The sequence below is a fragment of the Argentina anserina genome, chromosome 3 (genome assembly GCF_933775445.1).
Source record: "Argentina anserina chromosome 3, drPotAnse1.1, whole genome shotgun sequence".
Lineage (NCBI taxonomy): Eukaryota > Viridiplantae > Streptophyta > Magnoliopsida > Rosales > Rosaceae > Argentina > Argentina anserina.
In genome coordinates this window covers 23,425,182-23,451,105 of record NC_065874.1, presented here as the reverse complement: position 1 = coordinate 23,451,105, position 25,924 = coordinate 23,425,182, and the positions used below count along the sequence as shown (strand labels likewise).

The 25,924-nt window shown below is 37.5% G+C and overlaps 4 protein-coding genes across 5 annotated transcripts; 3 read left to right on the top strand and 1 right to left on the bottom strand.

Moving 5' to 3' along the window:
* The first annotated feature begins 902 nt into the window (after positions 1 to 902).
* LOC126788128 (two-pore potassium channel 1) lies at positions 903 to 2,619 on the top strand. The gene is made up of 2 exons (XM_050514096.1): positions 903 to 2,107; positions 2,248 to 2,619. The coding sequence occupies exons 1-2, from the start codon at positions 1,203 to 1,205 to the stop codon at positions 2,402 to 2,404; spliced, it is 1,062 nt and encodes a 353-aa protein (XP_050370053.1). The 5' UTR covers positions 903 to 1,202; the 3' UTR covers positions 2,405 to 2,619.
* A 10,187-nt stretch (positions 2,620 to 12,806) lies between these two features.
* On the top strand, positions 12,807 to 16,228 carry LOC126788211 (cysteine synthase 2). 2 transcript variants are annotated; one of them, XR_007671345.1, is made up of 7 exons: positions 12,807 to 13,057; positions 13,240 to 13,314; positions 14,448 to 14,591; positions 14,799 to 15,182; positions 15,262 to 15,497; positions 15,755 to 16,109; positions 16,141 to 16,221. XR_007671345.1 is itself a non-coding variant. In XM_050514184.1 (6 exons), the coding sequence occupies exons 1-6, from the start codon at positions 12,854 to 12,856 to the stop codon at positions 15,975 to 15,977; spliced, it is 1,266 nt and encodes a 421-aa protein (XP_050370141.1). In that variant the 5' UTR covers positions 12,807 to 12,853; the 3' UTR covers positions 15,978 to 16,228. The 2 variants fall into 2 exon arrangements, 1 of the variants encoding a protein (XP_050370141.1); XM_050514184.1 differs by having other exon boundaries at positions 15,755 to 16,228.
* Positions 16,229 to 16,460: 232 nt separating this feature from the next.
* LOC126788723 (uncharacterized) lies at positions 16,461 to 18,256 on the bottom strand. Its single transcript, XM_050514738.1, has 3 exons — positions 18,178 to 18,256; positions 17,415 to 17,515; positions 16,461 to 16,928 (listed from the first exon to the last, which is right to left on the bottom strand). The coding sequence occupies exons 1-3, from the start codon at positions 18,233 to 18,235 to the stop codon at positions 16,647 to 16,649; spliced, it is 441 nt and encodes a 146-aa protein (XP_050370695.1). The 5' UTR covers positions 18,236 to 18,256; the 3' UTR covers positions 16,461 to 16,646.
* Positions 18,257 to 18,616: 360 nt separating this feature from the next.
* Positions 18,617 to 25,804, top strand: LOC126786411 (DEK domain-containing chromatin-associated protein 3). Its single transcript, XM_050512232.1, has 12 exons — positions 18,617 to 18,755; positions 19,431 to 20,427; positions 20,515 to 20,548; positions 21,422 to 21,504; positions 21,714 to 21,773; positions 21,925 to 22,035; positions 22,395 to 22,475; positions 22,569 to 22,652; positions 23,483 to 23,954; positions 24,197 to 24,309; positions 25,021 to 25,051; positions 25,389 to 25,804. The coding sequence occupies exons 2-12, from the start codon at positions 19,498 to 19,500 to the stop codon at positions 25,541 to 25,543; spliced, it is 2,154 nt and encodes a 717-aa protein (XP_050368189.1). The 5' UTR covers positions 18,617 to 18,755; positions 19,431 to 19,497; the 3' UTR covers positions 25,544 to 25,804.
* Positions 25,805 to 25,924: the final 120 nt, after the last annotated feature.

Here is a 25,924-nt window from a genome sequence, read left to right as displayed (position 1 = left end):
GAGTGTAATAGTTAGTGTGATAAATAGTGTGATAAGTAGTGTGACAGTTAGTGTAACGCTAAACACTAAACTATACACAAAATGCTAAACCCTAAAGGGTTTAGGGTTTGCGCCACTTCATTCTACTACACTTTATGTACAATTAACAATTGAATACATTTCATTCAACATACACAAGAATGTGATAGGTAGTGTGATAGCAGTTGTAACTGGTTGTGTGAAAAATAATGTAACATGTGTGATAGGAGTGTGACAGTTAGTGTGACATGCCGAAAGAAATGTCTAAATAAGCGAAATTATGTTAAAAGTCAAAGGATATTAGTACGAGCATGCTAATAATGAAGATAATAACTATAATTAAGGAGTTTTGAGCTCCAGTTTCACCTGAATGGCTTGAAGCACCACCATTAATGACCACGTTTTCTTTTCTTTCCACCACATCAAGATTCTATTCACTACTACCCAGGTTTCATTGTTCTCTTTAGATTTGAAGCTTTTAATTTGAAGGTGTTTTAAGCACAAAATATATTAATTGTTTAGGGAAAATGTGTTTTCATACGTATGTTTTAGTCCAAGTACTTTCTTTATGTATTGTATTCTCTGCACATAGACTCGTTCTATTTAATAAAATGCAACATTATTTCCTGGAATCTTACTCTCTTGTTACATTACAATAATGAGTGCAGAGTTTATTCCGTTGTCGACTAAACAATATAGTTATGCATGTCGGTTGATGAAGTTAAATTTCACCTTCATATGTCACACGAATCCACGGACCACACTCTGCCACGTTTTCGGACTATATTTTCTGCGGTGCTTTTGGAACGCGTTTATCTTATATGCTTGGACCTTCGGACTCGAATGAACTGTCAGAACAAGAAAATAATTATGATTTAGAAAAAAAGGTGAGAGCTAGCTTTGTTCATGTCTTTCATTTTCGTTCTGTTCTTGCTTGTTGCTTTGGATTTAGGTGCTACTGGTATACGTGCACAGGATTCTGTTACTCAGTGTCTGAAACTCCAAGCTAGGAAAGTTGGATTTAGCTCATAACCTGATTTTTATGCTAGCTGGTAGTGGAACTAGTTGATCGATCACTGATTGAAATTGAAGCTGAAGCAACTTGAAGATCGTGTTTGTGACTTGTGGCGCTCTTTGACATCTTGGCTGTGCAGGTCTATATATTATTTTATTGAATCTTCAGTATGGCTAGCATTGGTGGTATGAGACCGTCATTTAGTCCACGTCTGACATATCTTTCAGCTCATACAAATGCAAGGAAGGGTCCAAAGTGTAGAAAATATCGTCGAAGTAGAAGTGCTCCTCTTGCTAATTACGGAGCCGGGGAGGCAAAATGCATTGCCTCATCAGACTCGGTTCATGAAGAACGTTCCAAACCTTTTATGCACTTGAGTTTTGTTAAGGTAGCTGTATTCTTGACTGCCTACTTAGGATTGGGAACTCTGTGCTTTTCCCTCGCCGGCGACCAGCTGAAGGGTGACAAGACGAATGCAGTTCTTGATGCTGTTTATTTCTGCGTTGTGACGATGACGACTCTCGGTTACGGTGACCTAGTGCCCAACAGCACTCTAGCGAAACTCTTGGCTTGTGCTTATGTCTTCGCAGGAATGGCTCTTGTCGCGTTGATCTTGAGCAAAGCAGCAGATTATTTGGTAGAGAGGCAAGAATTATTGCTTGTCAAATCCTTGCAGAAGCATCAAAAATTTGGTGAAGTCCTTAAAGAAGTCAAGACTAAGAGTGTGAGGTACAAATGTGTTACGGTCTTTATCATTCTCTTGGTTCTTATGACTTGTGGCACGATTTTCCTAGCAACAGTTGAGAAGTTGGACATTGTGGATGCATTTTATTGCGTTTGTTGCAGCATCACGAGCCTGGGGTATGGAGATAAGAGCTTCTCGACTGAAGCCGGGCGTATTTTCGCAGTGTTCTGGATATTGTCAAGTACTACCTGTTTAGCTCAGTTTTTCCTCTACATTGCTGAGCTAAACACCCAGCATAGACAAAAGGCTTTGGTTGCTATGATTCTTACTCGTGAATTAAGCAAAGATGATTTGGAGGCAGCTGATCTTGATGATGATGGAGTTGTTGGGTATGTTATATTACTGAAATTAATTCTACTTATATATGTGTAACTGACATATTTCTGTTGTTAATAAATCTACAAGCTAGGCTTCTATACACATATATGATATACCTGATATTGTGTGTGTCCATCTTTCTTTCTCCTAGGGCTACTGAGTTTGTGATATACAAACTCAAAGAGATGGGAAAGATCAACCAAGAAGATGTCAGACTTGTAATGAAGGAGTTTGAAGCTCTGGATGTCGACCAGAATGGATCCTTGACGATTTCAGATGTAACGCTTGCTCAATCATCTACTCCCTGATCGAAGGTTCATCGTATTAGAGATGGATCGATATAGGCGTAGCTGATAAATTTGCTTCAACCAGTTCCTTCATGATGCATTCTTACTCTTTTACGGTATGAATAGTCACACAGAACTAAAGAAGGCCACACCAAAAACCCTTCAAAACCTCTTCTGAAAACATTACATAGTTGTACCTTCTTTTATATTCCATACTCTTGCTAGTTCAACAAGCATCGTCTACTATTAACTTCGGCTATTCACGCTTGCTCCGACATTTATATTCCTTAATCTTGTTAGTCTAACAAGCGTTGTCTATAATAAATTGGATTACTACCGAGGATTGAAATATTAGGCTTCGATCTTACAGTTAGAGTGTTATAATGTACCGTTGGAGCATTCGACAAATTAAACACTCAGTGAAAATATTTTTGGAATACTGATGCTGTAAAAAAGACAAACAAGCAAACAAATCTTGGAATTATATTATCGTGTAGACTTGAATGATACGTAATTTGATGATTGTGGAATTCCAACCACCGGGAGGGCCTCCATTTACCTAAGAGAACTGTCTGATGGGATATCAAAATGAATGATTGTAAATGCAACGGAGAACATTGAATTGACTTTATGGAGCTAGCGTCACGTCATAAAGTCAATCCAATGTTCTCCATTGCGCACCAGTTGAACTTGCAGCAAATGTCTCAACCATTTTGTGTTTTGTTTTTGGAACAAACTTTTGTTTCATGGTTTCACAATCTTCTTGAATTGCATATGCCTCGTCTCGTCTCTCTCCTGCTTAGAAGATTGATAGTTGGCTGGTTTCAAGTATCACCACAACGACATCTTTGGTCGTCTTCTTTCCTTTCGGATAACTTCTTCTGTAGCTTTACGTTCTATTATAATATGGCATGGATTAGGATCCTCTCCTTGGCTGCCTCTAGTCCTTGGTTATCCTCAGCTTCTTATCTCCACCGCACACTTGAAATCTGAAGGTTATTATACAGCCACATCAGCAAATTTCACATTAAATGCACATGACAATTAATTATAAAAAAAACTTTCAAACTTTTCTGTTATATTCGGAGAATTCTATTATACGCTGCTGCATGGTATGCAGCAACACTTTCCACCACAAACAAACCTCCCATACCCACTGTGCATTTTATGATATCCTTCATTCACCACACACAAGTGTGTGTATAGCATACATTGCCGCACAGCTGACAAACCCGTTATATTCTTCTTCTTTTTTTCCATTTTGCTCTGTTATCTCCTCTTTCTCTATCATTCAATCACCACACCATGTGTAATTAAATTTATCATTCTACATTGTTCTATCATGAAAAATTCCAGATTTGTTTCACCTGTATCAAACAAAGAATCCAATTCTTTATATTGCCATATCATTTCAATATCCAGCAAAGTGGAAGGTCTCCTCATCTTCTTCTCCTCAATTTCTGGCGATTTCGCTATTCCGGTCGCCGTGGGTCGCCGATTGAGCTCCGGCCGGCATAGACGGGACCACCGGGATGTGGGGAGTGTGCATGTCATGGTCTCCCCCGTCATTGCGGCATGCCGTCGACGGAAACGCCGAATCCGCACGGTACAGACGTCTGTACCTAAAAACTCTCATATATATATATATATATATATATATATATATACAGTCCCTATCCAGAGTGAAGGTTCACTCTGAAGTTTCAGAGTGAAGTTCCAATTTTGACACACTTTTCGGTCAAATGTTTTCACCATAAGTGATTCAATATTTAGGTATGCTATTCAAGATCATCTCTACAAAATTTCATCTAATTCGGACATCGTTAAGGTATTGAAATTAGATTAAATCAATGAATGAATTAAAACTGTTCAACGTGAACCGTTCGTGTAAATCTCAATTTTGAAAGCTCAAATCATTGTCAAATTGGATGAAACTTTATAGAGATGATCTTGAATAGCATATCTAAATATTGAATCACTTATGGTGAAAAAATTTGACCGAAAAGTTTGTCAAAATTGGAACTTCACTCTGAAACTTCAGAGTGAACCTTCACTCTGGATAGGGACTGTATATATATATATATATATGTTCTACCAACGAGGGTCAATATCTTTATTTTCAACGAAACAAGAATATAATTTTGCATGAGTTGTGGCTTAATTTGATGAGAAAATTAGTGATAAACTCATTCTTCAAGTCCCTTTTTCATATAAACCTACACTTTTTTTTAATCTACACCCAAAACATATATCAACCTTCCTTATAGGGTTTTTTCTATAATTAATATATTTAAATTTTTTATTTGAGTTCATGTTTTTGCCTTTCTAGATGTAAATGGAAAATATCTCCATAAATATAGTTATTACAAGTTTTTAGTAAAAACATGCAACATTTATAAACATTAATGTTTGTATAAATTAAATGTTCAATTAGTAAATCAGCCTTATCTTAAGGAATAATCACATGAAATAAATAAATTTATGTTATTTCTATTATTTTCTTAATATATCATAGCAAGTCATGAATGCCTTAAAAACCACCTCTCTTCCATGTTCAACCCTCACACACTATCGTCTAACACACATGTATAACAACTAATTTCCCAGGTAGAATACACTTAACAGTAGATTCAACTCAACAACGAATTACATATACCTATTTAACAGAACTCAAATTTGAGTCATACCCTATAGCACATGAACCCCGTAACAACAAACACCACAAACATAGACAACTCATACATTTGGAAAATTAATACCTACCAAGCATATCAAAGAAAAACAAACCGGAATAAGCAGATGGAGAAGTTGTCGACGAAGCAACTCTACTCACCAATTGAGCAATCTATTTACATCACGGATATCATGAATAAAGGTGGAGATACTGATTGAAATCTCCTACTTATGTTCATATGAGGAGATTACATAACCTTAAGATCCCCCTATATTGATTTTTGTTGCTCTGATCACATTATTCATATAAGAGAATGAAATCAATATCAGGTGCTAGGTGCTACACTCAAGGACTAGATATTGAATTCAGTTTACTTATTATAGTTGGGTTTGAAAAAAATGGCAGATTTTTCAATCATGCAAAACATGTCGTTTATGAGTTTTATAGTATTTGTATTTTGGTGAGTGGCACATCTAGTAAATACCACAAATATAAGGTTCTCTTATTCAAGTCTAAATTAGTTTTTTAAAGAAAAAAAATCAACCTGATAAATAGGTTGGGTGTAATTCTAAGAGGTGAGTTTAATTTAAAATTGGTCTAGAGGTTTGGGTATATGTCTAAATCCCCCTAATTTGATCAATGAAAATCGTCCTCTTTATTTATGCCCAGAGTATCAATTGCTCATAAGGTTGACCAATCAAGCATTCCATAACAGAGTTTATGCTATAATTTTAAGTGCTGAAAACCATTATTTCAGTCCTCCATCTCTAAACTCTAAAACTAATTAACTAGAACCAGACCTTTCTACCCTTCATCATTTTTAACATTATACGCTTAAAATTTGATGAAGAACAACATGATCCATATGATTAGGAATATACGTTTGAAAGCTCCAGACATAAGTATTCGGAGAAAATGAAAATATAGAAGAATGAGAGATATGACGACGACGAACAGGTGGTTGTTAATTGAGAGACAACTATGAGTCCCTAAAAAAACAACTCCAAAAGAAAAAAGGGAAAGAACCTATGAAGCACGGACACGTGCTATGGACAACGTATTGTGTGTCCAACACGGACATGGACACGCTCGGACACGCGAATTGACTTTGGACACGGTCCGGACACGCAAATATCCGAATCGGACATACGAGTATCTGAATCGACAAGCGGACACGCACCAACTCATAATAAAAGTGAAAGTGTTTATGATGAGATTCGAATATTGGTCATCCAAGGCACTCAACAACTCCTCAACCATTCCAACAGATTCAATTTTTGTTATATTTATGCATACTTTAATATATATAAGAAGAGAAACTCGTAATAAAAATAAGAATGCTTGTGGTGAGATTCGAACCTTGGTTATCCAAGGTACTTATCAAGTCCTTAGCCATTCTAACAAGTATGTTTTCATCATTTTAATGCACACGTTAACATATATATATATATATACATCTAAAATTCTAAATACTTTTAAATTTATAAATTAATTTTTTAATAAATAAATATATTTAAAATAATATTTCATTAACATGTCCACCACGTGTCCGTGTCTAAACAAAATTCTACATGCCGTGTCTACATATCGAATTGTGTCCAATACGGACACTCGTGTCCGTGTCCGTGCTAATTAGGAAAGAACTCAAAGAAAAGATTTTATTCAGAAGAAGATGAAGAGGAGGAGAAGTTTTGAGGATATTGACGGAAAGTAGAGATAAATGACGACGTTAGCATTGGAAACCAATATTTTCATTAATTATTATTCAGGTGCTGATGTGGCTGTATAATAACCTTCGGATTTCAAGTGTGCGATGGAGATAAAAAGCTGAGGATAACCAAGGACGAGAGGCAGCCAAGGAGAGGATCCTAATCCATATGGCATATATGAAATGTGTACTAGTTAAGTAGCACGGACACGGACACTCGTATCCGTATTGGACACGATTTGATACTTGGACACGGCAAATAAAATTGTTTTTAGATACGGACACGTGGTGGACACGTTAATTAAATATTATTTTAATTATATATATACCTAATTATAAAAAATATGGAATATAAGCTATATAATTTCTTAAGTTAAAAAACACCCAAAAATTCAAATACAAGTCTAATTATTAGTTACTTATCAACCAAAACCTAACTCTACTTATCAACTGCACATATCACAGCCCTTAGATTTTAAAGGGTGTTTGTGATATTAAATTCTCACCGTTGGATTGCTTCAAAAGCCTAAATCCCCAAGAGAGGTTTCACCTCTCTCTCTCTCTCTCTCTCTCTCTCATTACACACCCGCATAGCCCTAATTCCCAATCAAACCCAATTCTTCCTACAATGGATCTCCTCCAAGCCTACTCCGACGACCAAAACCCTAACTCCCCCTCCCCCTCCCCCTCCTACTCCTCCTGCTCCTCCTCCCACCCAAGTCCGCCGAGCCCTAGTTAGACGACACCATGCTGCCCTCGCCGTCGCCAAGAACCGCAGCTCAACGTCTTGCCCCATTAACCCGACCCAGTACCTCATCCAAGGGATGTGCAACCACAAGCTAGGGTTCATCGAAGACGCCACCATCGAACCTTTCATCTATGACGAGCAGTACAACACTTTCTAGCACTACGGCTATGCCACCGACCCCTTTGCATCCGCTAGTTACACCTACATCGGCGATCTCAACCCGCTGGAGAAGAACAACGCTGTCTCGGTGTACAATATCCCCCAGCACAAGCAGAAGAAGCAACGGATCGAGAATCCCAAGGAGAACGACAACGAAAACGACAGTATGGAGCTCCTTAATAGCTTGTCCATTACGTATCTTCACGTGTCTAATCTGTGTCTAAAATTAGTTCGTGTATCTGTGTCTGTGTCTGTGTCAGATACGCGATACGTGACCCAAGTAGCGTGTCCGTGCTACTTAGGTATACTAGTTTGGCAAAAGGTAATTTGATTAGAAGAAATGACAGAAGTTGGGTCATATCTCATTGATGACTTGGGTGCTCATATTCCTATTCTCAACATGTCGTAATGCTCAATGTCATTGGAACGATACCGCTTCAGAATTTTCTGAAATTGTTTTCAGTCCTCTCACATAATTACATGACACTGTTCAATAGTCATCAATTCTAATCACATTTTGACACATATGATTTAATTAGAAAATTCATATTTATTGTCAAAAACTATTTTGGGGTTTCTTTCTAAAACCCTATACCATACACTCTAATACCCAAAACCCAAAAACCCTATATTATAAATCCCACATCATACACTCTAATGCCCTAAACCCTAAACCATAAACCATAAACTCTAAACTCGAAAATATTAGTTCAAAATCATCAATACTCATGAAGGTCATTTCACAAATAATAAAAATATGTAAAATTTTAATTTTAGTGTAATAAATCCACGTGTCAAGATATAACAGGTGTAAAGTACTGTTGTACATTGTCACGTGGTCCTTTAAGAGGATTGAAAAAATTCTCGGAATTTTCCACCTCTTTATATATGCAAAAGTCAAAAGAATAAAGGTGATCGGTAAATAAAACCCGGGAAATTATCGAACTAGAGCTTGTTATTATGGTCCCTTAGTATGGTTTTCTTTTGATCTTTACCCTTATTTGGATTTTGGCTACTGTACTTTTGAAGAGGACGAGGGGCTTGTCAGGATGAACTCGAGGGTCTGAGAACTGAGGAAAATGGATGATATCGGGGAGCTCTTTCTACAAGTCTTGATTTGGACGGTGTGTGGCAAGCCATTAGGTAGTCATTCACTAACCAACATGCCACAGCTCACATGCTAATTGAAACAAAAACAACTACAGAATCCAATTGTTATTCAAAATTAACGAGTTTTTCATTCTATAAATAAATAAATTAAGCAACGACTTTTTACTGCGAATTAGTATGAAACTTTGGTGAAGCCATTCCACCCTGTAAGAGGATACATTTTGACGAACTATGAGATGTGTGAATGTGACGGTGCATATACTTTTCAAGTTTCAATACATTTGTCTAAACTTGAATTGGGGACCTAAAGTTTGGCCCCTAATTAAATTTTCAATGGTACTAATAATACAAGATAAGCATGTGGTCGGTGTCAATAATGGTTTGGAATTATTTGGGAATCTTTGCACAGTACTAAACATACCTAGGCCTCTTGTGGAACTGCATGATTGAGCGTAAAGTCCATATTATAAAAATCGAATACAAAATCGAGATTATATATAACCAAGGACCAACTTGGGTATTGTGGAATCTCTAGACTCGATCCAAAAACCTAGCAAAGGCCAAGCTTAGAGATTGAGATGGCATTCATTCTCCCACTTATTTAGTATTCTCTTATAATTTCTTAAACTACTTTGGCCACTCTCTCCATTGACTCAAAACATTCTCATTTCTTATGATGCAATCGTGATTAAAATTATTAGAATTAAAATGAAAGCATAATGCAGGGTATAGAGCAAGTCCATGAAAATTATAGTCATTCCAACAACACTACTTAATTGTGCGCGATTTGATGAAGACTGAATCTTAGAATTAGAAACTAAAGCATAGTGCATGGTATGAAGCGAATCCATGAAAATTATAGTCATTTCTAAAACGCTACTTATCTGTGGGCGATTAAATGACGATTAAATCTTATTCTTACTCTCACGGTTTCATCTTTACTGTGTATTTGCTGATATATAATAACAAAAATAAAATTAGCAAAAAAATAAAAATAAAAAGGAAATAGCAAAAATAAGAAAAAGGAGGTCAAAATGAAAAAGACCCTATGCCATTAGAGATATTATTCTTCCCGGAGATCACAGTTCACAGGGATTGATGTGGAAACAACACAAGTTAGATATTACAGCTACAAAAAGTTACGTTACATTTCAGAAGGATAACTTTCCACGACGTGGTCCGGTTGGCCGGCCACATAATCGAGAAGGCCTTCGCCGGCTTTATCAGTGTGGGAGTCGGAGCCCGGTAACGAAGTCTTCCCGAAGACAACGACGGCAAAGAGGAAGAGAGCCGTGGAGAGGAAGAGAGGCCAGAAGTAAGCCAGAATGGTTAGTAATCTTGGGGCAAAGAGGGTTAGGGAGTAAAGGGTGAGGCAGAAAATTAGTGCAGAGAGGAAGTGGTACTTGAACTTGAGAAGCTTTTCTGGGATCTCCATGAGAGTGAAGTTTTTGAGAGAGAGAGAGCGAGAGAGAGAGAGACGGAGATTGTGGGAGGTTTATCTCTTTAGTGTGAGTGGATTCTCTGAGGGGAAAAACGTTTAGTTTGCTGAGCCAATTGTTTTGGAGTGTGTAAAAACTAATAACTGTTATAAAAGTTTTGACACCAGCCCTATTTACCAACATGCCCGTTGGTTTTTGTTCTTCTAGAATTCTAGAGGATTTTTGGTGTTTGATTTGTTTTGTTTTCTGACAAAAATATCATTTTAAGGGTTTTTTTATTTAAAATCAAGTGGAGCCGGAGAGAGACGCGATGTGAAACTCTCGAGTTCACGCTCTCCACACGCAAATTGGGGACTTGAAAATGTTTAGCGTAGTTGTTGAAATAGAAATGAGTCTAAGAAGGTGCTGTATGTCTTAGACCAACTCATATCATAAGTTAAAGAGCGAAATATAATCCTTAGCTAAATTCACTCCTACCATAAGCTAAAACTCTAATCTCAAGAAAAAACATTTGGCTTATGAAAAGTGATAATCCAAATTTGGGTTATGAGTTGATCGAGTAGGTTAAAATCATATACTATTATATTTAGCTATGATTCCTTTCAGATTTGTCCCTGCAATTTTTTTTTGACGTTTCCTAATATGTCCATTCAACATGAAAAATGGCTTTACCTAAGGATTTAACTTATGGTTAGAGTTTTTTACCTAAAGATTTGGTTATCTCTAGTTACTTGTTAACTGGAATCGACAACAATCGCATGATTGATTCTCATTCATGTACTTACTAACATGTAAGAATCGAAATCCGGAATCGAAATTAGAATCATGGTTTCTGTACGAGTATTTTTGAATCATCTATAAAATCACGAGGATAATTTTGAAATGAAAACTTGATTCATCCATGATTAGAAAATCATCAAGTCAATACTTACAATAAAAATGGAAATGGAGGAGTCATTCTCGAAAGTATTAGTATTACCCATACTAAATTCATTTCCCAATTAATTAGCAAATGTCCATGTTAAGGAAATTAGAATCAGAAAATCTCAACATGGCGTTTCCGACTCTTTCGGAACGACCAAGTAGAGGGAAGCTTAGGGTTTCAAGAGGCGGCTTCATTCCTCTCTTGAGCGGGACGTCGCTCATGGTATTCTGGCAACGGCACAGTGTTGTGTTCATCGTGGGTGGCGGTGGGATTTCCCATCCATGGGATCGATGGCCTATTGGCTATGGCTCTAGGGTGGCCTCTCAAACCTCGATCAATCTTGATAGTGGTGATGTGCTTCTGATAGTCAGAGACGTTAGACGTTCTTTAGGTCGAGTGAAGTCCGTGTGGCTTTGGTGGCGATGCAGACCTAGGGGCGGATAGGGCAGCAATGGCGTAAAGGGTTGTTGTTGGAGGATGATGATTCTGACCGATGGCTTGTCACTGGCTGTGTTTTGTGAGTCAAGTCTAGAGCGAGATGAAGGCACCAGAAGCCATGCTTCAGATTTTGTTCCAATGCCTAGCAAAGTCTTTATCAGTCAGACCTTGTTGCCTTTGGTCTTGCCTGAGTTGAGGAAGGTTGCACGGAATTGGGCCAAGGCATGGGCTTTCAAGCCTAGGTTTGGGCTCACCTTGAATGGCTCAGTTTCTAAGGCCCTTTGGGCCTAGAAGCCTAGGAGCCTCAGAGGCGGAGCTACACAAGAGCCTACCGGTTCATGTGCACTAATAGTTATATAAGTTATTGTTCAATTTTTGCCATAAATGTTTGTTTATTGTAATTGATTGACGCCTTACTACCGTACATGAAGTTTGCAGTTCAAATCACATCCAACAACATTTTTTTATTGTTTTGCTGTGGATTCATTGATTCAGTAAGGTTTTTGCTATGTATTTTCTCTTTAAAATGAGACTAACACTTCATCCCTTCCATGTAATCAAACTTCAAACCTATTTAAATTGTTAATTTTGAAATTCTTTTTATATCCTCAATTCATTATACAAAAATTCAATTTTATTACTGATTAAGAAAAATTTGTGCACTAGTAAACTCAAACTTTTGGCTCCGCCATTGCTGGGCCTGATATGGGTGTATTGAGTAGGAATTTTGCAGAGTTGGAGTTATGTGTTCCTATAATTCCAACCCAAAAGGAGCAAGGCAGTGCCACCGAAACTGAGTAATCCGATTCCATTGGACCTCCAGATCCCTACATTTTGTAGTTAGGATTTCACTTGACATTTGATTTGAAAGATACACCTTAGGTCATAGATCTGATAATCAATGTATTAAGTCCTTACTTTCATTGTGTAGGTTATTGTTTGAGTCTTAAGTTTTTTTTTTGGTAGATTTGTTTCAAACTTTTGTTTGTTTTCTTGTTTTTATAGTTTTAAAAATAATGAGCTCGTTCTTGTAAGTTGTACTGGGTTTGCTCGTGCCTGACCTATCAATACTTTATCGTTATTATTAGCTTGATGTTTAATGAAGTTATTCATTCTCCTAAAAAAATAAATTAGAATCTCCTTTTCTAGTAAACGTGATATAAAAGGATTCACGAGTCGCACATAAATTTCAAACTTCAAACACCAAAGTAAGATCGCCTCACTAACACTTTTCTGTTCTGGCGGTGTGTTTTAGTTCGAACCGCCGGAATGACGCCTGTGAGAATTACAGGCGCTGTGGTCGCTGCAGTCTCAGTTACCATGGCCTTCCTCTCTCTAGTCCTCTACAACTCCAAGAAACCCAAAAACACCTCCTTACCCTCGACCAAAACTCCCAGGAATGGCCTCGTTGGAGCCATTGGCAACACCCCTCTCATTCGCATCAACAGCCTCTCTGACGCCACTGGCTGTGAAGTAAGCAACATCTTTCATCTGGGCTTCTTTCAAATTTTCACTATGTGTTCACTAACCCATTGAAGTATATAGCTTTAGCTTCTGTGGGTTTATGCAGTTATGTTTTATGCAGTCAGTTCTGTTGGCTGTTGTGTTATGTAAAATTGAATGATTCTGTTTTTTTTTTTGTGGTGTTTGTTCAGATTTTTGGCAAGTGTGAGTTTCTGAACCCAGGGGGGAGTGTCAAAGATAGAGTTGCTGTGAAGATCATTGAAGAGGTGAGTTGCTTTGATTATTTGTTTGGTTAGTTCAATTTGGTCTGGCACATTGGAATTTTTGTATGGTGTTTGAGACTTGAGAGCTGGATGGAAACTAGAGTTGGTAGTTGAAACTTGATACCATTATGTGGCATAGAGAACTAGTCATTTGGCAAAAGCTAATCTTGTTCGAGTATATAAAGTTCACTCGAGTTAAACTTTGATTTCCCTTCGGTATTACTGAGCAACCTAGTTTCGTTTATGAGATATAATCATGCTCATGTTGGGACATCAACCTGCTGGTGCAGTATATTCCATCTATAGTAGTTTTATTATGAGTTTAAATGACATTGAGTAGGGAGTAGTCCTCCCTCCTTTTGAATGAAAACTATCAACTGTTCTTGTGCCAATTTTGGGAGAGAAAACTGCTGGAAACTTGGAAGCCTATAGAACTATTTCCTGGAAATCCTAATAATCCATTGGTTTGATGACCAATATTGACTTTTTCACCCATCCCAGTTGCTTTGGAATGGCGTTGTCCCTAGTATAGTGCACATCTGTCTTTGTTTCAAGCTTGTGGAAGGATTAACAGATGCGAAAATTTTCAAGATCACCTATGTACTTATAATGTTTAATGCTCTTGGGATTGAGTGTGAAACATGGATGTCGAAAGGCTCTTGGATTGTGCTGTACATCCTGTCAGTGGAGTGACAGTTCATGGGTTTTTTGAGTTCTTATGCATCTTTGTGCTTTTATAGAGAAAGGAAAGCTAAAAAGGGTGCTCAACTAATCGAAGAAATGTTAAGATATTGAGTGCTTTAGTGTTGGAGAGGTGAGGTTTGGGTGTCTTTGTGGATTTCGTAGCAGTTGATTTCGAGATGGTCCATGCTCACTTCACAGTCTGTTTCTACAATTGGTTGAATTTGGGTATCATGGTGGTTGATTGGGGATTTTGTGTATTTTTGGTTTGAAGAAACTTATCTGTAGCTGTGTCTAGAAAGGGACCTCTTGTTTACAGCTGGACATGTTTTTTGTAACCCATAGACTTTGATTCAACGAAGTCCTCAAAAGTTTAAAATTTCATTTCTTCTAAAATTGAAAATTGGTTTATTTTCCAAGTCACCTAAGTTTTTTTGGTTTTTGGTTCTCTGCAGGCTTTGGAATCTGGAGACCTTGCTCCAGGTGGAGTAGTCACTGAGGGTAGTGCTGGAAGCACAGCTATTAGCCTTGGTACAGTTGCTCCTGCTTATGGCTGCAAATGTCATGTGGTTATACCAGATGATGCTGCTATTGAGAAGGTAGGCAGAGAATGCATTTCAGATTAGCAAGATGGTTTTTGCTACAGTTAATTTTGGTGTGTGAATGATACGAAGCAAGTTTCCCTAAAAACGAAGGCAGTACTAAAATCATCCCCCGTCTCTTGTGCTTTGTTGCTACTTTTCTATTTAAGATTAATGTTAAAAAATGTGCTAAAATTATCTTCTCCATGCAAACCACGTCTTCAGTCTCAGATACTTGAAGCCCTCGGAGCCACTGTTGAGAGGGTAAGGCCAGTTTCAATCACACACACGGATCACTTTGTCAACATTGCTAGGAGACGGGCCTCAGAAGCAAATGAATTAGCCTCAATGCATAGAAAAGAAGAACAAAAGAATGGAAAAGCCCTTGATCAAGTTAATGGTTTCCATTATGATGAAGAGAAACAATTGTTTCCTAGGAGTTGTCCGGGTGGATATTTTGCTGATCAATTTGAAAACTTGGCAAACTTTCGGGCACACTATGAGGGTACTGGGCCTGAGATTTGGCAGCAGACTGGAGGAAATGTAGATGCATTTGTAGCGGCAGCAGGAACGGGTGGTACTATCGCTGGTGCTTCCAAGTTTCTACAGGTACCCTGATTTTTCTGCTGTAATTCTTCCCTTGGTCTCCTGGTATAGGTGTATGAATCTTATATTCTGCTTTTGATAGGAAAGGAATCCAAACATCAAATGCTTCCTGATAGATCCTCCTGGTTCTGGTTTATTTAATAAAATTACTAGGGGAGTGATGTACACCAAAGAGGAGGCAGAAGGGCGAAGGCTAAAGAATCCATTTGACACGATAACTGAAGGAATTGGAATCAATAGACTGACAAAGAATTTTTTGATGGCAAAGCTTGATGGGGCTTTCCGAGGCACAGATAAAGAAGCAGTTGAAATGTCCAGGTCAGTCCCTATTCTCACTAAATCATTTCCGTTTCGGTGAGCTGTTCAGACTATCGAAGAAGATGGAAATGAACTTTATGGTAACATTCTTCATGCTTGGGTTTTTTTTTTTTCTGTGTATATGTTTTTCTTTTCTTAAACCAAAAAATTTCAAGAGAATCTGTTCTTTACTTCTTTATATCATTCACTTAACAATTTTACAATTATAGTCAGTAATTGGACCTGGCCTCAAGCTACTTATGCTTAAAATTTGTCAGGTTTCTGATGAAAAAAGATGGGCTCTTCTTAGGGAGTTCTTCAGCTATGAATTGTGTTGGAGCAGTTCGAGTGGCGCAGTCACTTGGTCCTGGTCACACTATTGTTACCATATTGTGTGACAGTGGGATGAGACATCTAAGCAAATTTTACAATGCTGAGTATCTGTCTAAGCTTGATTTAACACCCACTGCTTGCGGATTAGAGTTCATGGGTTTTGGATAAGAGGCTGCAATGCCTCAGCAATTTTCATTTTCTCTCTCTAAATTATTTTTCCCAAAGGTAGTGCAGTAGCTAAGTGATCTGACATGTGAACTCTTGGCTGTTGGCCAAAGACAACAGGGATATACAGCGTAGGTACTGTGAAATTTTCCGTAAGAGTATAGAGTTACCCTCAGTACGTTATTTTCTGATGCAAACTTTGCTTGCACATTGTTTTGGTTTTAGATTCAAAATGGCATTGAGCTCTCCAATGAATTGTGGTCTTCTTTTTCCCTTGGTTTTGTACTATTACTCCACGACGATTTTATAAAATACGCAGTGTTGAAGTTTTTCTTTTACCAATCAAACTCCCCTCCGTGCACATGTCCATTAGAACAATACTCACGGAGGGATGTGGTGTCTCAAAAGGGGATGCAAAATTTCTAGTGTACAAGTGTATAACAAAAACACCAGTATATAGCTATATATAATAAAGTTGCAATGGGGTCTCGAACAGCCAATTCTGGTTTCGACTAAAATTATATGGTCAAGGCACATGGAGATCTGATAGAACGATTGCACAAAACAAGGGCTGCAAAATTCATATACCTTTAACAGTATTAAGTCTCAAACCAAACAATGGTCTGCTAAATTCAGATATCTTGAACGGTATAAAGTATTACGAGACACCAATCACTGGGGATGCGATTTTTCAAACTGAGACTCATGACAATGGGGGTCTAACCAGTCCCTTGAAGTACCTTTTGCCATGTTGCTGCATCCGTTCCCACTGCCCACAAGTTCTCTCAGATTGTCCAACTTATTCTCTCGACCAGTCCCGCTAATCTTCTGATCTGCTTCCTTTAGTTTCTGCTTAAACTTCTGCTTACGGCTAGAAGGATTTACCTCTTGCTGCTTTGACTGTGAAGGGGGAGCCCCAAGTGGTCCTAAGTAGATATTCTCTTCTATTTTGTCCTACAGTAAAACGATGAAAACTTCAATAAAATAGTTCGGTGGTTTCAGAATAAGAGCATGCTTGGGAGTGTTTTTGATAGCGCTAACAAAAAAAGATTTCTTTGGCATACAGAAAGTACTTTCTAGGCTCTGTGAGTTGTGCCAGATAAGCTTCAATGAAATTGACTTGAAACAGTACGTGTATCTACTGTACTTTAGAATGTAACAATTTCCGGAAGTTCAGGAGAAACTGCTTGTTCTAGTACATGAGTACCTTTTAAAGTAAAGATGTATTCAGAAATAAAGAATAATGTGTTTTTAGGTAAATTTTTAAGAAATATACTTTCTGGGTTTACATAAGCACCATTCATTTTTAAGGAAATGCCTCAAGTCAACTGCAAATGCTAGCCGCTCTCGAGCAATGACTCACCAGTTTACCTCTATGATGTTTAAATGAGTTGTTTTCAATTTACTAGAAAAAATGAACTGAAGCAATTGCTCACTGACCTTTAAAGATGGAGGAATTGGGTCTTCTACTACTGGAGCATCATCATTAGTTTTATCGTGGTCTTCAATAACCAAGCTTGGAATCACAAACCCATCTGTATCTGAAGCAAAGAACAGTCATTAACCAACATGAACACAATTCAACATACATAAAATGCTATTAAAACTATCACATTGATGACACTAGCAAGCACATTACAATCAACTAAAGCCAGCATATCGGAAGCAATTTGCGCTCCATTTGTACAAATGCATACTAGGTACAGACTAAAAATAAAATTTTCCCAAAACTTGGAGCTTTATTTTTCAGCCTCTCAGAACAACCATTCCTAAGATTACAAAAAGGGGTGATACAGAACACCCTGAGTCTAACACAAGTACATGCCTAATCCCGGATCTAATCAAACTAGTGCTGCACATAGAATTCAACAGTAATATAGCAGAATGAACAGATTACTCAGAAACATTGCGAATGAACACGTTCGATGGGCAAACAAAACAAATCTCACGTTTGCTACCATTTCAAAATCAGAATCACACCCATTAGAGAATGCAAAACGAACTATCTTGTCATCTATAGCTTGTAGGATTCAATTTAGCTAAATTATATTGCAATGCATTTAATACATAAACCAGCTCCTTCTGTCCCATATAATAACACATAACATCCAAATCAAACACACATGTCTAAACTTTAAGCAGATGTTTGAATTGACTGAGAACCAAAAGGGAGAATAGATGGGGGAAAGAGATAGAGAGATACCCCATTCATCATCTTGTTGTAGTTCAATAGTTGGTGGAGTCACTGGAGAAGGGTCCATGGGACGCTGATGATCAAATCCAATCAGAAGGGTCTATTAACTGTAATAGATTACCCAATGGCCAATGGTATTAATTGTTGGGTGGGTTAAAACCGCGGAATAAAAATGCCATCCTCAGACCGAACACACACACACACTCTCTCTCTCCATTCCCAAAGGAATATCAAACAACAGCCATGGATTTCCGGAGGCCACCAACCCAAAGCCAATCCCAGCCGTCCATTGGATTGCCCGATCTCAAACTTCGCTCTCACGTCTGACACGAAAACCGACGTGGCCTTATAACTGGCATTTAAAATCCGCATTTGAAATCCGAAGGCTGCCTCTTCACCTCTCTGTTATTACTTATTGTAAACCAAACCAAACCAAACCAAACCAAAAAAAGAAAAAACAAAGAGAGGCGGTGAGAGTGTGTGTGGGACTCGAAGACTTTTTTTCTCTCAGAGAGAGAGAGAGAGAGAGAGAGAGAGCGAGAGAGAAGCTCCAAATCAAGCTTTCAATTGTTCCCCAATCAATCTCTGTAAGCTTCTTCCCCAATTTCTCCTTCCCAATTATTACTCTATTTTTTTTCCTTCCAAGCTCCAATTTTTGATTTTGGTGGGGGTTTCTAGTTCGGGGAAATTGTTGTGCTGAGAGCTTAGGGTTTCGGAAAGCTCTTGAGTTTTGGGAATTTGGGGTTGTTTTGTAGTGATTTCTGTGTAAAGTTTTGAGCTTTCTTGAATCTGGATGCAGAGGCAGTCAGTGAATTTGTTAGGTTTCAAGTTCGGGAAATTTTTGTTGGTAAAAATTAAGTTACTGACTGAAAATGTAAAAGGGTAAATAAGTGGAAGCAGGCAGTAGGGAAGGTATAGATTTGAAATTTATTTGTTGGTGTTTATGCAGAATGTGAAAGTTGGAGACTTTGTTCAGATTTAGTTTGGGATTTCAGTTATGTTGGGTATATTGTTGTATGTTGTACTTGCATATCTATATTTTTTCCTCGCTGAAATTCGGTAATTATTTAGTGGAATTATATTTGTGACTGAAATGCAGCTTACTGGAGTTCAGAGCTTGTGCCCTTTGGTTGTTATTTTTGTAAATCTCCGATACTATGAAAATAGTAGTTATTGCCGACATTGTTTTGTGTCGTTAGTCTTCCGAGGTAATTTCATGCTCAGTTGTGCAGTTTCTGAATATATTCTGACATGTGTTTCAGGAGATACTTTTCTGCAGCTTTGGGGAAAAAGAGATCTCTTTGAGATTGATTAAGATCTGTTTTTGTCATGGGTGAAGAAGAGACGGTGGCTAATGGCACCTCAGCAGTGGCAAATGGTACTAACCAGCCAAAGGAAACCTGTGAAGCTATGAGTGAGAAGAAATGTGAGGTGACTGTGGGTGTCAAAGATGTGGAGGAAGATAAGAAAAGTGATGAGAAAGCTGGAGGTGATAAAATGGATGAAGATATAGTCAATGGAAGCAAAGATGAAAAAGATAAAGAAGAAATAGAGGAACCCAAAGTTGAGGAAGTTGAAGACAAAACTGGAGGTGATGATAAGAAGGGGAAGACCAAGGAAGACTCTGAACAAAAGGTGAAAGTCGGAAAAATGGATGAAGACAGACAGGCAAATGAAAGCAATGGTGAAAAGGTGGAAGAAGAAATAGAGGAACCCAAAGTTGAGGAAATGGAAGAAGATTCGGATGCAAATGAAAAAGGGAAGACCAAGGAAGACTCTGAACAAAAGAAGGAAACTGAAGTGGAAGAACAGAAATTTGATGAGACTAATGAAGTAGAAGATAAGGAAGAAGAGAAGGCAGAACAGAAGGATGAAGATAAGAAAGAAGAGATGGAGGGAGAGAAAGAAGAAGAGAAGGGAGAAGAGATGGAAGAATATAAGGAAGAAGAGAAGGGAGAAGAGATGGAAGAATATAAGGAAGAAGAGAAGGACGAGGAGATGGAAGAAGAGAAGGAAAAGAAGAAGGATGAGGAGAAGAAAGAAAAGAGAGAGAAAGAGGCCAAGGGGGAAAAAGGATCCAAAAAGCGTGGACAACAAAAGAGTGGAGAGAAAACTAATGAGAAGAAGAGAAAAGTGTTAAAAAAGGAGCCGGAGCCAAGGACTCCTACTATTGATCGTCCTGTACGTGAGCGGAAGTCAGTTGAACGGCTTGTGGCATCTATCGAGAAAGATAATACCAGGGACTTCCAAATAGAGAAGGTATTCTATTTCTGTTTGATTTTATAGGGTTTAAATTATCTATTTTTGAGGATTGTTTTGTTTAAAGTCTTGCTTTATATGTTGCAGGGAAGTGGTACAGCACTAAAAGACATACCTAATGGTATTATTCCTGCTCTTTTATTTTGTTTATTGTATCCTGATGTTTTTGAACTCCAGTGTAATGAAACTGAAATACGCACTATATGATCTGTTATTGGTGTTAATCATCATGCTAATTATGTCATTCATTCATTCATTCTTTTCTTATTTTCATGAAAGCAGAAAAATTGGTTCAAACAATTTTTTCAGAATCGGGGGTTGTTCCAATCTTGTTTGAATTGTGAAATGTGGAGCAATTGTGGAATATTGAATATTGTACTGTCCACCCTCATCTGTTTCAATTCTGATGAATGATTTAGGTTCTTGGTGTTTTTTTTTTCTCCTCGAGTCATCTAATCATATGATGGCAATTGGAAATGTCAAAGCTTTTTGAGATTCTTTCGCTTTTTCCTCTATCTGGTTTGAAATATGAATTATATGATTTCCTGTTATTACTTTTCTTACTCATTAGGTATTCATGTGTTCTTGTTTCGTAAAACCAAAAGGGTTTACTTCAATCATTCGGCTAACATAAGAGGGTTCATGTCAAAATATGAAAGTTTAGAGCTAGAGTAGAATGTTGGATATTGTACAGTCCACCTACTTCTGTTTCTTTCATGTAGATTTGTGTGTTGATAATGTTATGACTTTTAGTCTTCTTATTTTGATTCATTTGTTCTCCTATTTGTGCATTCTCTTGTTTATCCAGTTTGCATAGGACTCTGCCTCGAACCCTTTAAAGGGATTCATAAATTATAATTTTGGAACCATGTATGAGGCTAGTTTTACCATGCTTGATTAACAAAAACATGTGCTTGCAATTGTATCTAAAGGCCCTAAGATGAGAAATTTCATCATGACATTTTTCATGTTTGTCCTATCTAAAATTTTCCAGTGGCCTCCAAGTTATCAAGGAAGAAAGTGGATGATACCCTCAAACTACTTCATACGATTCTTTTTGGGGGAAGGAGAGGAAAGGTAATTCATATATTATTTATTTGTGTTTCTGTCACTTAATTCTTCTCTTCGTGATAAGGATGTGTTTAGACTAGCTTACACACTGTTTAAATAGACAACTATGCTATTAGGAAGCTTTTGGGACAGTGCAAGTAGTATACCTCCAATGGTTCGAGTACTAATGATTGCTGTTCATGTAACTTTTTCTTTTTTATATATTATTTTCACAGGCAACTGAGGTCAAGGGTAACATATCCAAGTTTTCTGGTTTTGTGTGGCATGGAAATGAGGTAAGCTACTGTATATTTGATTGAAATAAACCTCTTTGCTTGCATTTAATTTATCTTTGAATGCTGCTTCATCATTGTTTGGAATGGTTTTGTTGGTTGAACAAAACTACTTGCTTTGACTCATTAGTGGGGTTATTTTTCATGGTTGCAGGACAAACAAAAGAGTAAAGTAAAAGAAAAAATGGACAAGTGTAATAAAGAAAAGTTACTGGATTTTTGTGATTTGTTTGACATACCAACCTCCAGAGCTACTTCTAAGAAGGTTTGTCCACTTTTGACTTTTACTTGCCCTTCTTTTTAGTGTGTGTGCCTTTCTTTTGATCATCTAAACCTGTGATCTATAACTAGTTCACTACAAAGCAACTTAATTGGTTTTGATGTATCTCGACTATCAAGTAACTAATGATTGTGCAAAACGTACAATTAGATCTAATTGCCTACTTTGTTTTTGTCACTCCTTTTAATCACCCACATATGAGAACATTCACCTATTTCTTATCTTATGGTTTTGGTTCTCATCATTAAGTACAAGGAGAAAGTCAGAATTGATTTACAAAAATGATTTTCATATCATCAAAGTTGGATATCGAATTGCTTTAATGGGCCTGAATGCAAATGCAGGAGGATATAGTTGCAAAGCTGATAGACTTTTTGGTTGCACCTCACGCGACCACTACTGTGGTACTTGGAGAAAAAGAGCAGGTTTTTTTACATAAGTTGCAGTATTTTGCCCCTTAACAATTTTTTTTTGCCTCAATGGTATTTTCATAGTTATGTTTTTCTGTTTGACTACAGTCAAGTAAGGGTCAAAAGCGCAAGAGGTCAGCTAAAGGCCGTTCATCGACATCTGGGGGCTCTAGTTCAAAGAGGTCAGGAAAGGTAGTTAACCTTTTTTCCTCCCTAATCTCATCTGTTCTTGTACCCAATGTAAAATTGTGACTTCGGAAGTCAAAAGTTCATTAAAAAAGGGAGCTTTATAAACTGGAAATAGGGTACTTTTCTTTATTAAACTTGTCATAAACATAGGCCCATTGGGTCCAAATGGGATGGGAAATACAACAGAGGAAAAGTATTATTGAAAAATTTCACGCTCGACAGTGAAGTGATGCAGTTGCTTGTGTTTCAAGTCAAGCCCTGTATCCCTACCTCTTTTTGGGGTAGCATAACTAAGAAAGAGTGCCAAGAAACAGCACATACCCCACACTTCTGTAAAATTGTGACTTGATGTTGCTGTAAGTTCCTAATCGCTATACACCTTTTTTAGTGTGATTTCATAACAGTAAGCAAAACCTTTTTTTTTTTTTTTTTTGGATATGCTCTCCTGCTTTCACCTAGAGAACAATCTTTGGGTGCAACTTTGTCAATGATGAACATTTCTTAGTTAACTTTCTTTGTGTGTGGTTGTTTCCTTATTTTCTTTCCAAATATATGCCATTTTCTTATTTGGTATTGACAGTTTGTGCATTACCTTGGTGTTCGGGCCATGGTTTCTTATTGTCTCTAAATAGTAAATGTGTTAATATTGACATTTTTGTGCATAACCATTAGGGGCAGCTTTTTGTACCGAGTAAACTGCTAGTTTAGAGGGGTAATGGAAAATTATGAGTGAGTTGAATTAGACAATATATTCATGTGTAGAAAGCGGGAATTGAACCACGTATTATTGTTTAATAACTTTCTTTTAAAATTATTTTTCCTGGTTTTATCAGAGTCGCAGAAAGAAAGATGATGTTTCGAAAGTGGAGGACACGAGTACACCAGATACAGATGATGAGTCAGAGGAAGAGGAGAAGGAAGATGACGAGGAAAAGGTAGAGGAAATGGAAGATGTTGCTCAAGAAAAGTCCGAGGACGAGATTCCTGAGCATTCAGATAGTGAGGAAAAACATGATCTTTCAGATGATTCTGAAGAAGAAGTGGACAAAAAGAAGCCACATTCAAAGGCATCATCTAGAAAGAAGGAATCTTCTGGAAAAGCTAAAACTAGAAAAGCAACAGTTTCTGCTAAATCTACTCCTAAATCCACTCCACCAGCTAACAAACCAAAGAAGTCGACACCAAAATCCACTCCGGTTGATGATGACAGTGATATGAGTCCAAAGCCATCCTCAAGGAAAAAGAGAACTGAGAGAGTGTCAAAAGCCTCAGCTCTGACAAAATCTGCTTCGAAAGAAAAAACTGGTATGAAGGAGTGAGATATATTTATGTTTTTATCGATATATAATCACCATCGTCAGTTTAAGTAGTGATTAAATCTTGACAAAATTTTCTTTTTTGGGTTGTAATATGGACTTAGCTTTGTCCTGTCAAGATTTTGTAAGATTTGAAATTGTCAGTTGGAGCCTGGTTCTTGTGATTTTTTTTACATGAAAAAAGATTTGGTGCGTGGTCATCAGCACTAACTGCTTTTTGGTTGTTTGAAGTGAAAAAAGCTGCTAAAGGGAAGGACACGACCAAGGAGGAGAAGTCGAGGCCAAGTGATGATGAGCTGAGAGATGCAATATGTGAGATTCTAAAAGTAGTTGACTTCAATACGGTAAAGTGACAATCATAAATATTCTCTGTCATGGTTATAATGGCATAGTTAATGAATAATGCATGCTGCAAACTCACCAAAATTAACATTTTATTATATAGATCATTAATATGTCTTGACTTGTGGCAATTGAAAAGGTTGTCATGTACAGTGTGTGGCCTTGGCCCTGGCCTGGGACCCTATACATTTTGTTTTTCTTTGTAGTACCAAATCTGGTCTTTGCCCTAGCTTTTTTCCTAAAATGCTTCCAAAGGCATGGCACTGTGAATCTCTGCTGTTTATCAGCTTTGTTCGTCATCATATCCTTTTGTCACTTGGATTCTCGTAACTTGACGTGCACAGCCTACAGAACTGACTTTCAGCTCCCCTATAATTAGTCACCAAATGGATGTTTGTCTAGGATGAAATCTTATTGAATGCCCTTTGGAACCATATCACACACAAGCCTTGCTTTGTCATAGCATGAAAGTGAACACAGTCGTGCATCATGGTTTGCCACTGTTTAGATAGTTGTCACTAGTTGAGGACAGATGAGAAGGAAATTTGTCATCTTCATATGGGAGAGGCAGATGGTGCTTTGCATGCAATTGTTGAATGCATCTTATTCTCAGATATTCTACAATTCTAATGTGAAATATATGAACCTTTATACTGCATAGTAAATAATGTTGGTTTTTAATTCACTAATAAGTGTTCTTTCTTTATTTGCAGGCTACTTTCACCGACATTCTGAAGAATCTTGGTGAGAATTTGTTGTCTTCAGTTTTATTGATTTATTATAAATTTAATTAGTTTTATCTGCTCCATATGCCAAGACTTTGGACTTAAACTTTTAAGATGGTCTCTATTTGTTAATATTACATGCATAATAGGGTACCTCGGTCAGAGAACATTTAATGTGTGATATATAATTAATGACTTGCAGCCTGCTTATTCTAGGATATGGGTACTAGTGTACTACAAAGAAATAGGATTAACTAATGTGACATGTTTCCTGTAAAAGTTTCCTCTTGTTTGGCAAATCAATAAATATTCTTGAACTTTCTATTGGGTGCATTCCAACTTCTGTCCTCTTTCAGCTCGGCAGTTCGATACTGATCTGAGTGTGAGAAAGTCCTCTATAAAAGTGATGATCCAAGAAGAGCTTACCAAGCTAGCTGATGAGGCGGATGAGGAAGATGGAGAAGATGTAGAGAAGGATGGAACACAATCTGCTGGGGAAGTGGAAGCCTGAGCAAGAGAGATGGTACATGACTTCATGGAACTGAAATAGTTCACCTATTATCTTTTTCCATCTTACCTGTGCTTTGGACTTGCCTTGTTCCTGCATGTAATATCTAGTTTATCAGTATGCTGGCTGTAATTTAATTTTGTGCTTCATTTGCTGGATGTACGCTCAAAGTTGTACTCTGCAGGAATGCTTCTTGCTATGTATGGATCATACATAAATTGTAGGGATTTTACTGCATAATTTAACCCAGCCTATTTCAGATGACTTGCCCAATTGCAATCGTGTTTGTTTTTCCCAACTTCAATCTAGCTCATTGGACATTTAAGGTTCTTGCCATCTGCACTATATCAAAACTTAAATCGGTTCTAATTGTAGACCTTGTTT

Bases quoted from the DNA above. Each gene is read 5' to 3' on its own strand.
- LOC126788128 (XM_050514096.1), top strand. From the start codon at position 1,203: ATGGCTAGCATTGGTGGTATGAGACCGTCATTTAGTCCACGTCTGACA. The intron at 2,108-2,247 runs GTATGTTATATT...TCTTTCTCCTAG, and splicing joins GATGATGATGGAGTTGTTGG to GGCTACTGAGTTTGTGATAT.
- LOC126788723 (XM_050514738.1), bottom strand. From the start codon at position 18,235: ATGGACCCTTCTCCAGTGACTCCACCAACTATTGAACTACAACAAGAT. The intron at 17,516-18,177 runs GTATCTCTCTAT...TCTTTGCTTCAG, and splicing joins ACAACAAGATGATGAATGGG to ATACAGATGGGTTTGTGATT. The intron at 16,929-17,414 runs GTCAGTGAGCAA...GTTTTACTGTAG, and splicing joins CAATTCCTCCATCTTTAAAG to GACAAAATAGAAGAGAATAT.
- LOC126786411 (XM_050512232.1), top strand. From the start codon at position 19,498: ATGGGTGAAGAAGAGACGGTGGCTAATGGCACCTCAGCAGTGGCAAAT. The intron at 21,774-21,924 runs GTAAGCTACTGT...TCATGGTTGCAG, and splicing joins TTGTGTGGCATGGAAATGAG to GACAAACAAAAGAGTAAAGT. The intron at 22,476-22,568 runs GTTTTTTTACAT...GTTTGACTACAG, and splicing joins TACTTGGAGAAAAAGAGCAG to TCAAGTAAGGGTCAAAAGCG.
- LOC126788211 (XM_050514184.1), top strand. From the start codon at position 12,854: ATGACGCCTGTGAGAATTACAGGCGCTGTGGTCGCTGCAGTCTCAGTT. The intron at 14,592-14,798 runs GTAGGCAGAGAA...CCACGTCTTCAG, and splicing joins ATGATGCTGCTATTGAGAAG to TCTCAGATACTTGAAGCCCT. The intron at 15,183-15,261 runs GTACCCTGATTT...TGCTTTTGATAG, and splicing joins GTGCTTCCAAGTTTCTACAG to GAAAGGAATCCAAACATCAA.